General features: G+C 45.1%; 1 protein-coding gene across 4 annotated transcripts in view; it reads right to left on the bottom strand.

The window, feature by feature from the left end:
- Positions 1 to 476: 476 nt before the first annotated feature.
- ARR3 (arrestin 3) overlaps positions 477 to 11,936 on the bottom strand; it is a 29,146-nt gene continuing 17,686 nt past the window's right edge. For all 4 annotated transcript variants that reach the window (XM_019536243.1, XM_019536244.1, XM_019536242.1 and 1 more), the window contains 14 exons: positions 11,780 to 11,840; positions 11,249 to 11,293; positions 10,532 to 10,731; positions 9,490 to 9,549; positions 9,159 to 9,226; positions 8,649 to 8,784; positions 7,762 to 7,846; positions 7,003 to 7,075; positions 6,081 to 6,218; positions 5,310 to 5,393; positions 4,474 to 4,497; positions 3,732 to 3,784; positions 2,552 to 2,561; positions 477 to 587 (listed from right to left, as the gene is read on the bottom strand). In XM_019536243.1, coding sequence (XP_019391788.1) covers positions 488 to 587; positions 2,552 to 2,561; positions 3,732 to 3,784; positions 4,474 to 4,497; positions 5,310 to 5,393; positions 6,081 to 6,218; positions 7,003 to 7,075; positions 7,762 to 7,846; positions 8,649 to 8,784; positions 9,159 to 9,226; positions 9,490 to 9,549; positions 10,532 to 10,731; positions 11,249 to 11,293; positions 11,780 to 11,840 — 1,137 coding nt within the window. In that variant the 3' untranslated portion in view covers positions 477 to 487. The remainder of the gene's footprint in view (positions 588 to 2,551; positions 2,562 to 3,731; positions 3,785 to 4,473; positions 4,498 to 5,309; positions 5,394 to 6,080; positions 6,219 to 7,002; positions 7,076 to 7,761; positions 7,847 to 8,648; positions 8,785 to 9,158; positions 9,227 to 9,489; positions 9,550 to 10,531; positions 10,732 to 11,248; positions 11,294 to 11,779; positions 11,841 to 11,936) is intronic.

The following is an 11,936-nucleotide window of genomic DNA, read 5'->3' as shown; positions in this document are numbered from 1 at the left end:
TTTTGTCAGTGATTACAAGCGTCTAAGTCCCATTGGTGGTCTGGCTCTGCTCTACAGGGGGAGGAGTGTTCCTACACCTCCCACAGTGCTTGTGCACTTGCTTAGATCCCTTCAATTGCAGAGCGGGTACCTCCTTGGAGTACCGCCGGAGTTACAAAGGTCTGTCAGCTGGTGAATGGAAATAGCTGAGACTCCTGTTCTGTCAAGACCTGATAATTTCATACAAAGAGCGTTACTGTTTATCACTAGTAAATGTATGGTCTGCTTATGCCATTGGAACCAGGACTAGTGCAGGGATCAGTTGGCAGGGGATGAGGGTAGGGGTGGTGAGAAGGAAAGAAGATACAAGAATTAATTACATCACAAATATAACACTGGTTTGAGGACTTTCACAGCACACTGGGGACTGCACTACCAGATCTATGTCCCACACTCTGGTGTACTAGATTAGAGACTGGTCACTACTCTGTTTTGGCCAGGGAGCAAGTTAACTTCCTTCTTTGTCAGGTTCCTCCTTGTCATCGTCATCATCCTTCTCCCCCTGGAGATTCTGGCGAGCAAATTCCTCTATCACAATGTCCTCCTCACTGCAAAGCAGAACAGAGTATGGTGAGGTTTCAGAACTGGGCCTTTGGTGAAATGCCATCTGCCTTAGCAGCACAGTATGAAAATCCTAAGGAGGGCAGTGAAAAGGGCAAAGTCCCTTCTCAGACCAAAAGGACCAGGTTTCAGAGTCCTACTATGGACTCAACACCCAGCTAATACCCACTCTGTTAATACCCGATCTCAGAGGACTCCTCTGTGCACCTTCCCAGCTCAGGAATGCTTTGTTGCCTCTACATGCTCAGGTTCAACCCAAGGGAACTCTGAACACTTGCAGATGAAGTTGGTGCCATGTGTCCTGTTGGAACAGTTCTTGGTGTCTTTCATTATTTCCTGCACTGATTATTTCAGCTACAGGACTTCCTGCTGTAAAGAATTCACTGACTGCAATATACCAGATGTGCTGGTGAACAGTAAGTAGTTGTTCAATATGGCAATGCTGTTAAACCCAGGACCCTCAGTGAGGCATACATACACTCCCTGCTTCTAAAAAGATTTCTTAAATCACAGGATTATATCAAGACCCAAAAAGTGGACAGAGAAAGTATTAGGTACCTCCTGGTAAGAGAGAAGTGCAGAAAGAGCCACAAAACAGATGGGGAAATAAAGAAGAGAAGAAGATCAGCAAGACAAGTTTCAAAATTTCAATAACTCAGCAAATTCTGCATGGAATAAAAGACGGCTAGATCAGCAAGGTCCTTCTGGCTGAGAGGAGGAAATAACCTAATTGGGTCCTCAGAGTCAGATTTTCTTTGGTGTGAAAATGCTTAACAGAGCTCCCCAGCTCTACCTGTCCTCAAAATATTCTGATTATTCATGCATGTCTATGCACATCTCCTGAGCAGCAGCATCTCTCTCCCAGTAGCAGCTTCCAGGATGCAACAAGACAAAAACATGGGACTTTCATGGTCCTGCAATAAAGGATCAAAGTCCTGGGTGGATGGAATCTGTGGCTTGCACACTGCAATGCTACAGATGGACTCAGAATGGTGGGATATCTCAGAGGGTGTTTTTGTAACGGAGTTAAACTTGGATTGACACAGATATCTACCAGCTGTAGAAGTGGACTTCTACAGTAGAAATGATTTGGACAGATTATCCTGGAGCTAAACAGAATTACCAAGGGAACGCAAGCCTTCATCTTGTAAGGCTAACTCAGCCCATTGGCATGTGGTGGGACTTGGTGGAATTCTCCTCCTGGGTTTACGTACTGTTGGGATAGTCCTTGAGTATTTTAATTACTTCCTATGCCAGTTACTATAGCTACAGGATTTACTGCTGTAAAGAATCCATCTGGCCTCTCTGCATACAATTCTACTCCTTTTTTTTTTTTTTTTAGGCTGCAGTTTGCTTATAGGCCAGTGTCTTTTGAGTGCAGCTTCCAGCAGCCACTGAACTTCAATGACCTGCAGTCTGCTGGAATTACCGAGAAAACAACAGCAATGGGACAGCTATTGTCTGTGTTCTGAGTTGTGCTGATAGGAGCCAGAGATGGAAATCTGGACTAGCACAGAGCAAGCTTACCAGAGCTCCATACAGCGCATAAACCAATAAAACTGAGTCACTGACAGGAACTCATTTCAGAAAACAATGAAGTAATATAAAGATTTGGGTCTTGAACAACAGAGACTTTTGATTTCCACAAAGGGAAGGAAAATCAGAAATGCACAAAATAAAGTGAAATTGCGAAACGTACGCCCTTGCTCAGCAGTGATTTCTCCTAGCCCTCTTTGGGTACTCATTTTAGCTATAACGTCACACAGTTTCTGTTCTGATGCAAGAATACAAGTCTACAAGGCCTGTATCTTTTCATCTCAGATAGTCATGGGATGGCTCCATAACCACACATTGGACTTGGAGCAGATTATTTCATCACAGCTGTGTTTGAGTTTACTTAACAATGTTTGTAGAAAATGGTAGTATAAACTCCAAAAAGACTTTGTCTTACCTTGGCACATCTATGGTCCAGTTGTAAATGCACCACAAAGCAGCAAAGAAAAATGGACACTAATTGGTTTGAGACAGACTTTTCAAAAAGCACATATTCTTGGTGTTGATATGTTTCTGCAGGAAGGACACATTCTGAGGCAAAGAACTGAAAATGGCTGCTCTATTTTAGTTGCCTGATTACAGTGGAAGATCAGACACTTCACAGAGTGCAATATTTTGAACATTTTATACCTTCTCTTTCAAGCCAAAATCAATACTTTTCCCTCCCAGTGAGTAAGACTCATGAGAGAAGTTTGGATTCAGCAGATGCTTGGCTAATCCCATTGCTTTTACAAACCTGATTGAGTTTCATATTTAGTATAACTGTTTCCTTTCAGTTATGCTAAATAAGCATTAAGTTCAGTTCACAGTCCACCCATTCTTTGTCTTGGGGTTAGTGGCTCAAATCTGCAATTGCAAAATGGGACTAATAATTCCACAAATCACTGGCCTCAGCTCGTGGCTGGCCACAAGATTACCATCCCTACCACTAGTTCCTTCAACACAAACCTATGGCATTGGTGTTAAAATGCAACATTCAGTTTTGATGATGATAATACATCTTCTGCAAACCAAGTTTGAAGGAAACAAGATGGTCCTGTCAAAATCTAGGGCTCTGACAACCCCACTGCAAACATTCCCTGAAGCATGTTATAGTTTGCACTCGCTACATGGCCTTACATAGGCAGAACAGGGCTGAAAAGTAAGTGGGAGTAGATCTTATTTCTAAAGCCATGGGTCACAGTGGACTCTAAATCACAGGCAGTGCTTTTTCACATTGCTTATGGTATCAATAGCACACTGTAGAGGCATCATGAGAACCCAGTGATGGCCAGTTTCAGAAAGTGTAGAAGCTCAGTTTAGTATTAGGGTGGGAATAATAGAAGCCTCTCAAGGATTGTTGGACCTTCCATGTTAACCACACAAGAAGCAGGGAGACAGGAGAAGGGTTAACTGAACTGCTTCCCTTGGAGAAGGCTTTAGGGTTTGTTTCCATTTGAGTTCGTTTTCATGAGCTGCTTCAACAGATTAAAGGGGGAAAAAATGTTTTAAGTCTTTTGACGCCCCCCTGTGAACATGCATCTTACTCCTTCCTGCTATTTCTTTCATGGAAATGGTATTGTAACTTAATCACTCACCATCAGTTGGCTTTGGGTGCATGAGAATAAGTGGCAACTCAACACCAACATCACTGAAAGAAAAAACATAGCACTTGAAGGGAAGAATTACACAGGGATAGTCAGGAGGGAAGAGTGTGTTAACTCCCTGGACTTTAAAAGACTGCCATGAGTGTGAATAGAAATGTAGCTGTCTCTTTTTTTTTTCTTGCTTATAGATCCCGTGCACAGAAACATCCCTCAGTACTTTGCAATAAAAAGATCATTAAAACTATAATAAGCATAATTTTAGTTTAACTTTTGTGAGGCCTGAACAGGGTAGGGAGCAGCTGCATGTTCAGTGTGAAGAATCCCTCAGCTTTCAATGTGGGGGTTCAAAATTCAGCTCACAGAGTGAATTGCAGAGAAGTCAGACCTCTGAATCATGATTTGGGCTAGACAAGGAACTTCCGCATAATCGTGTCTCCTCACCTTCCAATAATGTTCTCTTAGTACAAGTTGCTTACTAAATAACCACATTAACAGCCAGGCAAGGAACAAAAGCTCTTATAGAAGAGGATACACCATGCAAAGGATGCAGGACAGCACTATACAGATTATGTGGGGCTTTGACAATCATATCCACATGTAAAGTGTGAAGGTGTGTGTGTGGCTGGAAGCTGCTCAATATTCATCACTGTAACTGGGCCCCTGTCACCATCCCAATGCCAAGATTCGTGAGGAGGGACTCCATTAGATAACAGTCAATGAACTAATTTTTTACCTTGAAGTGAGATCTCCCAGGATGCTGTGGAAATGAAAGAAAGAACACAGAATTCATCCAAAGAAAAATAAAACAAATACAAGTATCATGAAGGAGTAGAAAATAGCATCTTAAGCAGAAGGAGGCTTTTCATTTTATTGCCATTATATTGGCTATGTGATTTCTAGTTGCTGTTGTGGTAGCTAGGTGTGCCAATAGTGGATGTCATATAATGTATCAAGAGTCTCTACTTCTGGGACAACAACTAGGTGTGGAAAGGTCACTGGAGACTCAGCTGAGCAGACAGACAGTATTCCTTTTCCCAGTTGGCACAGTTTCAGCATATCATGATTAGGGCTGTCTGAAAGAGCGGGATAGAGCAACAGATGGCATTTCTTTAAGGACCAGGTGTCCACCTCAAGAAGCCTCTTGCTATCCTCCTGTTCTAAGAGAGGATGACAGGCATTAGAGGATGCTGTATACTAAATGTGAGGTTCAGGGGCATAAATGGGGACGTGACCTGTGAGTGAAAATGTAGAGAATCCAAGGCTCATATTCAGATTAGATTTCACATATAGAATGGATACCATGAAGATGGGGCAACACCTGGTTACTCCAAGGTTTGGTAGGGTATAAGGTGGTCCAATGATAAACTAAGAAGCCCAGGTATTGAGCTATTTCCTTGGATATTGTTACTTCATCACCTGTGTGTTGCTGTTACTGGTGGCAGTGGTGTTGTGGTAGCAATCAGAAGTCTCAGACGTGGACCAGTACCCCAGTGAGCTGTGTGCTGACAGAACCAAAGGACGGTCCCTGCCCCAAGAAGCTCCCACTCTAAGTAGCAGAATGAGGCTCACCCTCCTCTGGATACCACCAAGGTGACCTTCAGATTGTAGGAGACCAGGATCCCCAGGACCTCTTTCTCCATGCCAGGTCTTAGGCTACAAGAGATAGCAGAGAAGGACTGTCAAAAAAGCACTCTCTGGTATATGATATGCCAGATCAGTAGAGTGGGCCTAATTCACAGCTTTCTGAGACAGGTTTCAGTCATCCCTACACTGCCACACTTGCTTTAGATCCATCATATTCATAGTGCCCCATCTTGCAGACAGTCAACTGTGTGTGTAGCAGTACACAGTGAAGTGAGTGTGTAACAGCACACAGTGATACTGCAGAACAGGCTGGGGAGAGAAGAACAGCGCACCTACAGAGGCTGTGGAAGAGTTTCTAGGGGGTGAACATAACTGCCTCAGCTGGAATTTAATCTCAGCACTAGAGCTTATGCATTTCCTTTCATGTAGGGTGCTGCAGGCTCTTTTAAAGGGCATGGTCAGGATCATGGGTTTATACCTCATTATGAACCAGTGGGTATCTGTACCCATCACAGGATCTCCTGATTATCCAGCATGACTAAATCTCAGCTCAGGAGCATCTTAGAAACAGAAACACAAAGAGCAACTCAGACCAGGACTGACTGAGGAGAATTGCCATGTGGTGGGCCCCTGTGTGGGAATAGCAGCAGTGGGGGCTGCACTGGAGAAGTTTCTCTCTGGCCTCTGGACACTGATAAGACAGGCAAAGAGAGCAAAGAATAAGCAGTGGTGGTAGGGAGGAGGTCCATCTCTTACATGGTGCTGGAGGCCAGGTTGGTGTCCCCATGCTTCAGTTTGCCATCGAGTGCCAGGCCACGCTGCTGACGGTTGGCCGCTAGGGTGGGGGTCACTGTGTAGCTTTTGGAGACAGTGGAATTGGCAGCCACCGTTTCACTGCAAGTGTGCAGAGAAGAAAGCTCAGAACAGCTGAAATGTTGGAAACCTGGGATCCTGCGTAGCTTGCTGCTGTGCCACAGAACAGCCAGTGATTGTAGCCCCCAAGCAACTATGCTTGGGCTGGATCAGGCTACAGCCCCTGAGTGATCCACTTCCCCCCTTGCAGCTTACATCCCCCCTCCCTATGTCCCTCCTTTCCTTGTTCCCATGCCCTTCCTTTTACCATCCTTTCACCCTTTTCCCCTTAATCGATACCTCTTCTTTTACAAAGGAACATAAGAATGGCTAGACCAGACTGGCCTGGACCCATCTCTAACAGTGGCCAGCATCATACACTCAAGAGGAAGGCATAAGAATCCCTGCAGGGGGCAGTTGTGTGATAATCTGCCCTCCGGCCATTTCCACCTAAACCCCAGTTAGATGCTGGCTAATGCTGGGTGAGGGGGGCTGATATCTTTTTCAAAACTCTTACTTGATTTTTCAGTATTTACTATATATGATACTTCTTTTTTCACCCATCAGGATGTCCCTTCCTACCCCCTCTCATTCCCTCTTATCACATTCCTCTTCCTTCAAGGAGAAAAGGACTTGCCTAAAGTCACCCCCAGCAGGCAGAGCTAGGAGCAGAACTCAGCTCTGTCTGAGGCCTGAGCCACTTCCCAGTTCTCCTCAGGGCCTCCCTAGACCTAGAGGATCTTAAGCTGTAACCGAAGCAATGTCATCTCTTCTCTGCTAGCCAGTCAAGTTCAAGGGATAACACCTGCTACTGCCTCTTACTTACTTTATCTCTTCATTACATACAATCTTGGTATATTTGTCCAATGAAAAAAGAACCACATCTGTGATCTGCTCCACTGGTGAGAGAGAAAGAGAAAACAATGTTATCACAGTAGTGACATCAGCTACTGTGTGTGGGCATGTGCACACACCTTCCTCTCTTCCAGGGCCTTTGAAAGTAAGGGGAAGTTCCCAGAGATTTTCCTAGTTAGTCCACATGAAGCATGACACATGGAGTGCAAGCCACTTGTCCCCTGTATCTCATCCACCCCCATCAGCCTGAACTCTAAGAAAAACATAAGAACTACAGGACAAATCGTGCCTAATGAAACTATCAACTCTCTAATGTAGCCCTCAAGTTGAGTGTGGTTCTCTCTTATATACACTGGTGTCCATCAGGAATGACACCACTGCAGTCAAAGAAACTACAATGGCAAGAAAATGGTCCAAGCCAGGAAATCCAGGCTCCTGGTTTCACTTAGGTCAGTAAAAAAGGAAGAGGAGAAGAGGTGAGGCCTTCAGGCTTGCTGTCCAGACAGCATTGCTCACATATTGATGGGGCATGGAAGAAGTGAGATTTTAGAGCCCACAGATGCATTTATTTATACAGTCAGAACCCTGAGGAGTTTTAAAGGTTCATGTGTAGGGCATGTGCAAGGTGGAGGATGAAGGGCAGGGTGGAGGAGGATGAATGTGGGATGTGGGAGCAGGCAGGACTGCAGCAGGGAAAACATTCAGCTGAGGCCTGGGGGGTGCATTGTACCTGTTATTTTAATTTTTTTCACAATCTTGGATGTGGCGTTGTTGATGTTAACATTGACACTGATTGGGTCACCATGGTAATAGATCTGCAATCACAATGGGGTTGGTTATGTTGTGAGCTGCTGAACTTGAAATAGCCAAGTGTTATGCACCCAACCAGGTGCTCACATTGTAGTGACTGACAGGCACCAAAGTAAGGACTAAAATAGACCTGGAGAGGTTTGTGGCATGAAACATGAGGATGCTGGGACCCACAGGAAATGCATATGCAACATGTAACAAGACCTTTCCCTTTCCATCCATGGAGAAGGAAGAAATCATGCTCAGTCAGAGTTCCAAACTCCTCTTGACCCTTAAGTTTGTTAAAAAGGGGCTGTTTCCTGGCAGCAGAAATTTAGATACAGAAGATAAATCCTCTGTATTCTCACTAACCCCCCTTAAGAGTTACACAAGGGTGAAACAGCTTTTCCAAGGTCCTGGCTGGGGTGAAGCTCCTGATTTGTTTGCAAACCAGTGACAAATGCTACTCATGAGGCTCTTCAGAGAGCACTGAAGACACTTGAGTCCCAGGGGAAATCTTGCTAACCCCAAATCGGTCCCTGGGATCAGAATGCTGCTAAGGCCCAGATGTGGAGCTCTGGCCTCCAGAATATGAGACACAAAGAGTCTCATAGGTCAGGAGACTTGGCAGCTAGGGAGACTCAGTCTCAGAGGCTCTGTTTCCTAGCTCGGTATTTTTGCTATAAACAGTCTATAGCAGCCAAGGGAGGGGGCAGCATATGCCAGGCTCTGAAGGAAAGGGAAAGCACCCAGTACTGAGAGTTCAGAGAGTATCTCTCTGTGATGTGCAGCAGGCTGCAGGGGCAGACTCCGTGCAGGTGTACCAACCTCTTTATCCAGCGAGGCCTCAAGGTACAGTGGCTTGTCAGACATTATGAACTGCTTAGTAGTCTCTGCCTTTGGGGCCGGACCCAAGTTCAGTGGAGCAAACTGGACTTTTCGGATCACCAGCCTCACTGAATTCCTGTAGGGATGAGAAATGACCAGGCCCTGAGGCACAGCACAGAGACAGGAGAGGATTGGGTCTCCCCAAGGGAGTCCACCCATAACAGCCCTCCTGCTCCAGCTTGATCTATAAGAATGAAGGAAAGCAGGCTTTCTTCAGCAGAGTCTTCCCTTCTTTCTGACCTCTGGTGTCAAGTACAAACAACAGTCTGTTTTTAAGAGGCATCAGAAATAAAAACAGGGGCTTAAATCAAAAGCACAAACCAGGACGGAGGCAGACCTCAGTTAGAAGTGCAAATCCAAGGTGAGCCCTTTGCAGGGATGTGACCTTGGAAGAAACTTGGTCCTTTTGCCTCAGAAGCACAAGAAAAGGAGAGAATCCTCTGGAAATACCTCTTGTGAATTTTCTCCTCCAGATTTTCAGCACAAAATCCTTTGACTTCAAAGTCCACTCCGCAGGCCTAAAGGAAATATGTGCAGTACAGAGGTTATTGGTCCAGGGCCTGAGGGGGGAGTTTCCCTCAACTTCCTTCTGGGATGAAAAGCACTCATGGTTATACTTATTCACATCTCCTCCCCATCCTAGTAGTGGGTATCTGCTCTTGGGAACAGGCTTGCTCTGCTGGAGCCTCCAGCTGGGGGCAGCTGTTCTAAATCCATCTGACTAGCTCTATATCATCCTGACCAACAGGGAGTGTGAAATGAGTCTGAGACAGTAACTCACCTTTCCAACATCATCTGGCCCTGGCTGGAGAGTGACTGAGCAGGGCAAGTTGGTTGGAATCTAGAGGAGAAAGGAAATCTTTATCAAAAACACCAAACCTCACCCCCAGCTGGTTCTGACCAAGTTCCTTCTCCACTTCCCCAAGGAAAATCCTGACTCCATTTTCCCACCAGCATAGGGATACCTGCATTGATTCATAGATGCTAAGGTCAGAAGGGACCTCAACAGATCATTGAGTCCAACCCCCTGCCTGGGCAGGAAAGAGTGCTGGGGTCAAATGACCCCAACCAGATGCCTATCCAACCTCCTCTTAAAGACCCCCAAGGTAGGGAAGAGCACCGCCTCCCTTGGAAGCCCATTCCAAATTTTGGACACCCTTACCATGAAGAAGTTTTTCCTGGTATCCAGCCTAAATCTGCTCTCTGTCAGTTTGTGACCATTGCTCCGTTACCCCAAGAGGCGCCCTGATGAACAGAGCATCTCTGATTTCTTGCTGCACCCCGCTAATGAATTTGTAGGTGGCCACAAGATCACCTTGCAGCCTTTCTAAGGATGAAGTGGTCCAGGTCCCTTAGTCTTTCCTCATAGGGCTTGACCTGTAAACCCTTAACCATACGAGTGGCCCTCCTCTAGACCCTCTCGAGGTGATCCACATCCGTCTTAAAGTACAGTGCCCAAAACTGGACAAAGTACTCCAACTGCAGTCTGACCATCCAACTGCACTCTGACTGCAGTCTCCAAATGCCGCATAGAGGGGAAGTATCACTCCCTTGGTTCTTTTTGTCATGCATCTGCTGATGCATGATAAAGCGCAATTAGCTTTATCACACTGGATGATTTATCACACTGACGACTCATGTTCATCTTGATAGAGCAGAGGATATCAGCAGGAGTTATGCTCTTGACTTAGTTGCCACAGATCCTGTCTCATTTTATTGGGCACACAAAGAGCTACTGCTTCACAGCCGCAGAGCATCTGTGTAGAGCAAGAAATGGTGCTTCACTCTTACTGGAAGAGCCCTGCAGTCCAAGTAGTTCCTACCTCAAAAGTGAAAGGGTAAGCATTCTCGCCCAACTTCTTCATCAGCTTTTCCTGCAATGGAGTGAGGGTTGCTGGTGCCTGTTTTGGCACAGAAGGATAAATCTGAGTGGCCATGGCACAGATATCCTTCCTGAAGCTCAAACCAATAACATCCAGATCATCTCGGCCATAGCGGAATGCACATGTCAGGGTCACGAACACTGGAGCCAGTGCAGGAGAGATGGAAATTAAAAGAGGAAAGGGTTAGGGAAAACAAAAGAGTGAAGCAAAAAGAAGGAATGGAGATAACAGAAGGGCAGGTGGATTAGATGGGCTGAGGAGGCAGAAGAGACCATATTTAATGACTCTTCAGAATTAAAAACAAAGTCATACGAGCAGAAACCTGACCCAATCTGATTCAAATCACACAAGCAGAAACTTGACCCAGTTTTCTAGGGCTACATTTCTAAAGCTCAGTCTAGAGCTAGGAAGATCCATTAACTTGTTTCTTCCAGGCTCTTATACCTTCAGAATCAGTTCCTCAGACAGAAGAAGGGAGGAGAGGAGAAAACAAGAGAGAAGGGGCTTCTTTTCATTAGCAGCTTTGAACTAGGAGACTCACTGGACTGCCAGCAGGCATTTGACAATCACATGTGCTAAAAAATAGCTTATTGCATCACTTTTAAGATCTTCTCATTACAGCCTCAATACCTATGTCTTGATAGTACAGAAATGTACCTTTTCTATCCTTCAGATATTCTGGATCAATCAAGATGACACCATCTACAAGGAAGCACACAAAGCACAGGCAAGGTCAGCTTTTACAGGAGGAGGGAACTTGCCAAGGAGGTTGCAAGTGCTGGAAGCATCCTTCTAAAAATACAATTTACCCATAAAATTTAGTCACCAAAATGATCTCCTTTCTCCATCTCTAAAAACAAAAGCTCTGTCACACTGGAACTGCATGTTAAAGAGCTCATGACACTTCCTAAAATACTCTCAAAAACATAGTGACATGTTTGCTCTGGGAGTCTAGATTTTTCTGCCTCTAGGCCTTTGCCTTTTATTACAGACATTTGCAGGAAGTGGAGATAATTGCCTCTCACAGGTTTAACTTCTTCCTGTTGCTTATTCTGATAGGAATCAACTACACACTGTGGATCTGGCCCCTCAAAACTGTCTGTGGTTGAACAGTGAACTACACAGCAATGAGATGCAATGTCATACGTAAAGGATTCTGGCTTACAAGGTGAAGATCAAGTTACTCACCTACGGGTTCTACATAATCAACATGATCCACAAAATCTCTCTTCCCCAGGTAGATGGAGAGCTGGAAGCAGTGTGAAGTGGAAGAACAGAAGCAAGGACAGAAAATAAACAGGTTATTGTTTTCTACTCAGTCCCTAGCAGTTCTCAAGCATGTAGC

This window comes from Crocodylus porosus, unplaced genomic scaffold (genome assembly GCF_001723895.1).
Source record: "Crocodylus porosus isolate Cpor-Errol unplaced genomic scaffold, CroPor_comp1, whole genome shotgun sequence".
NCBI lineage: Eukaryota > Metazoa > Chordata > Crocodylia > Crocodylidae > Crocodylus > Crocodylus porosus.
This window is presented reverse-complemented; position numbering and strand designations above follow the sequence as displayed.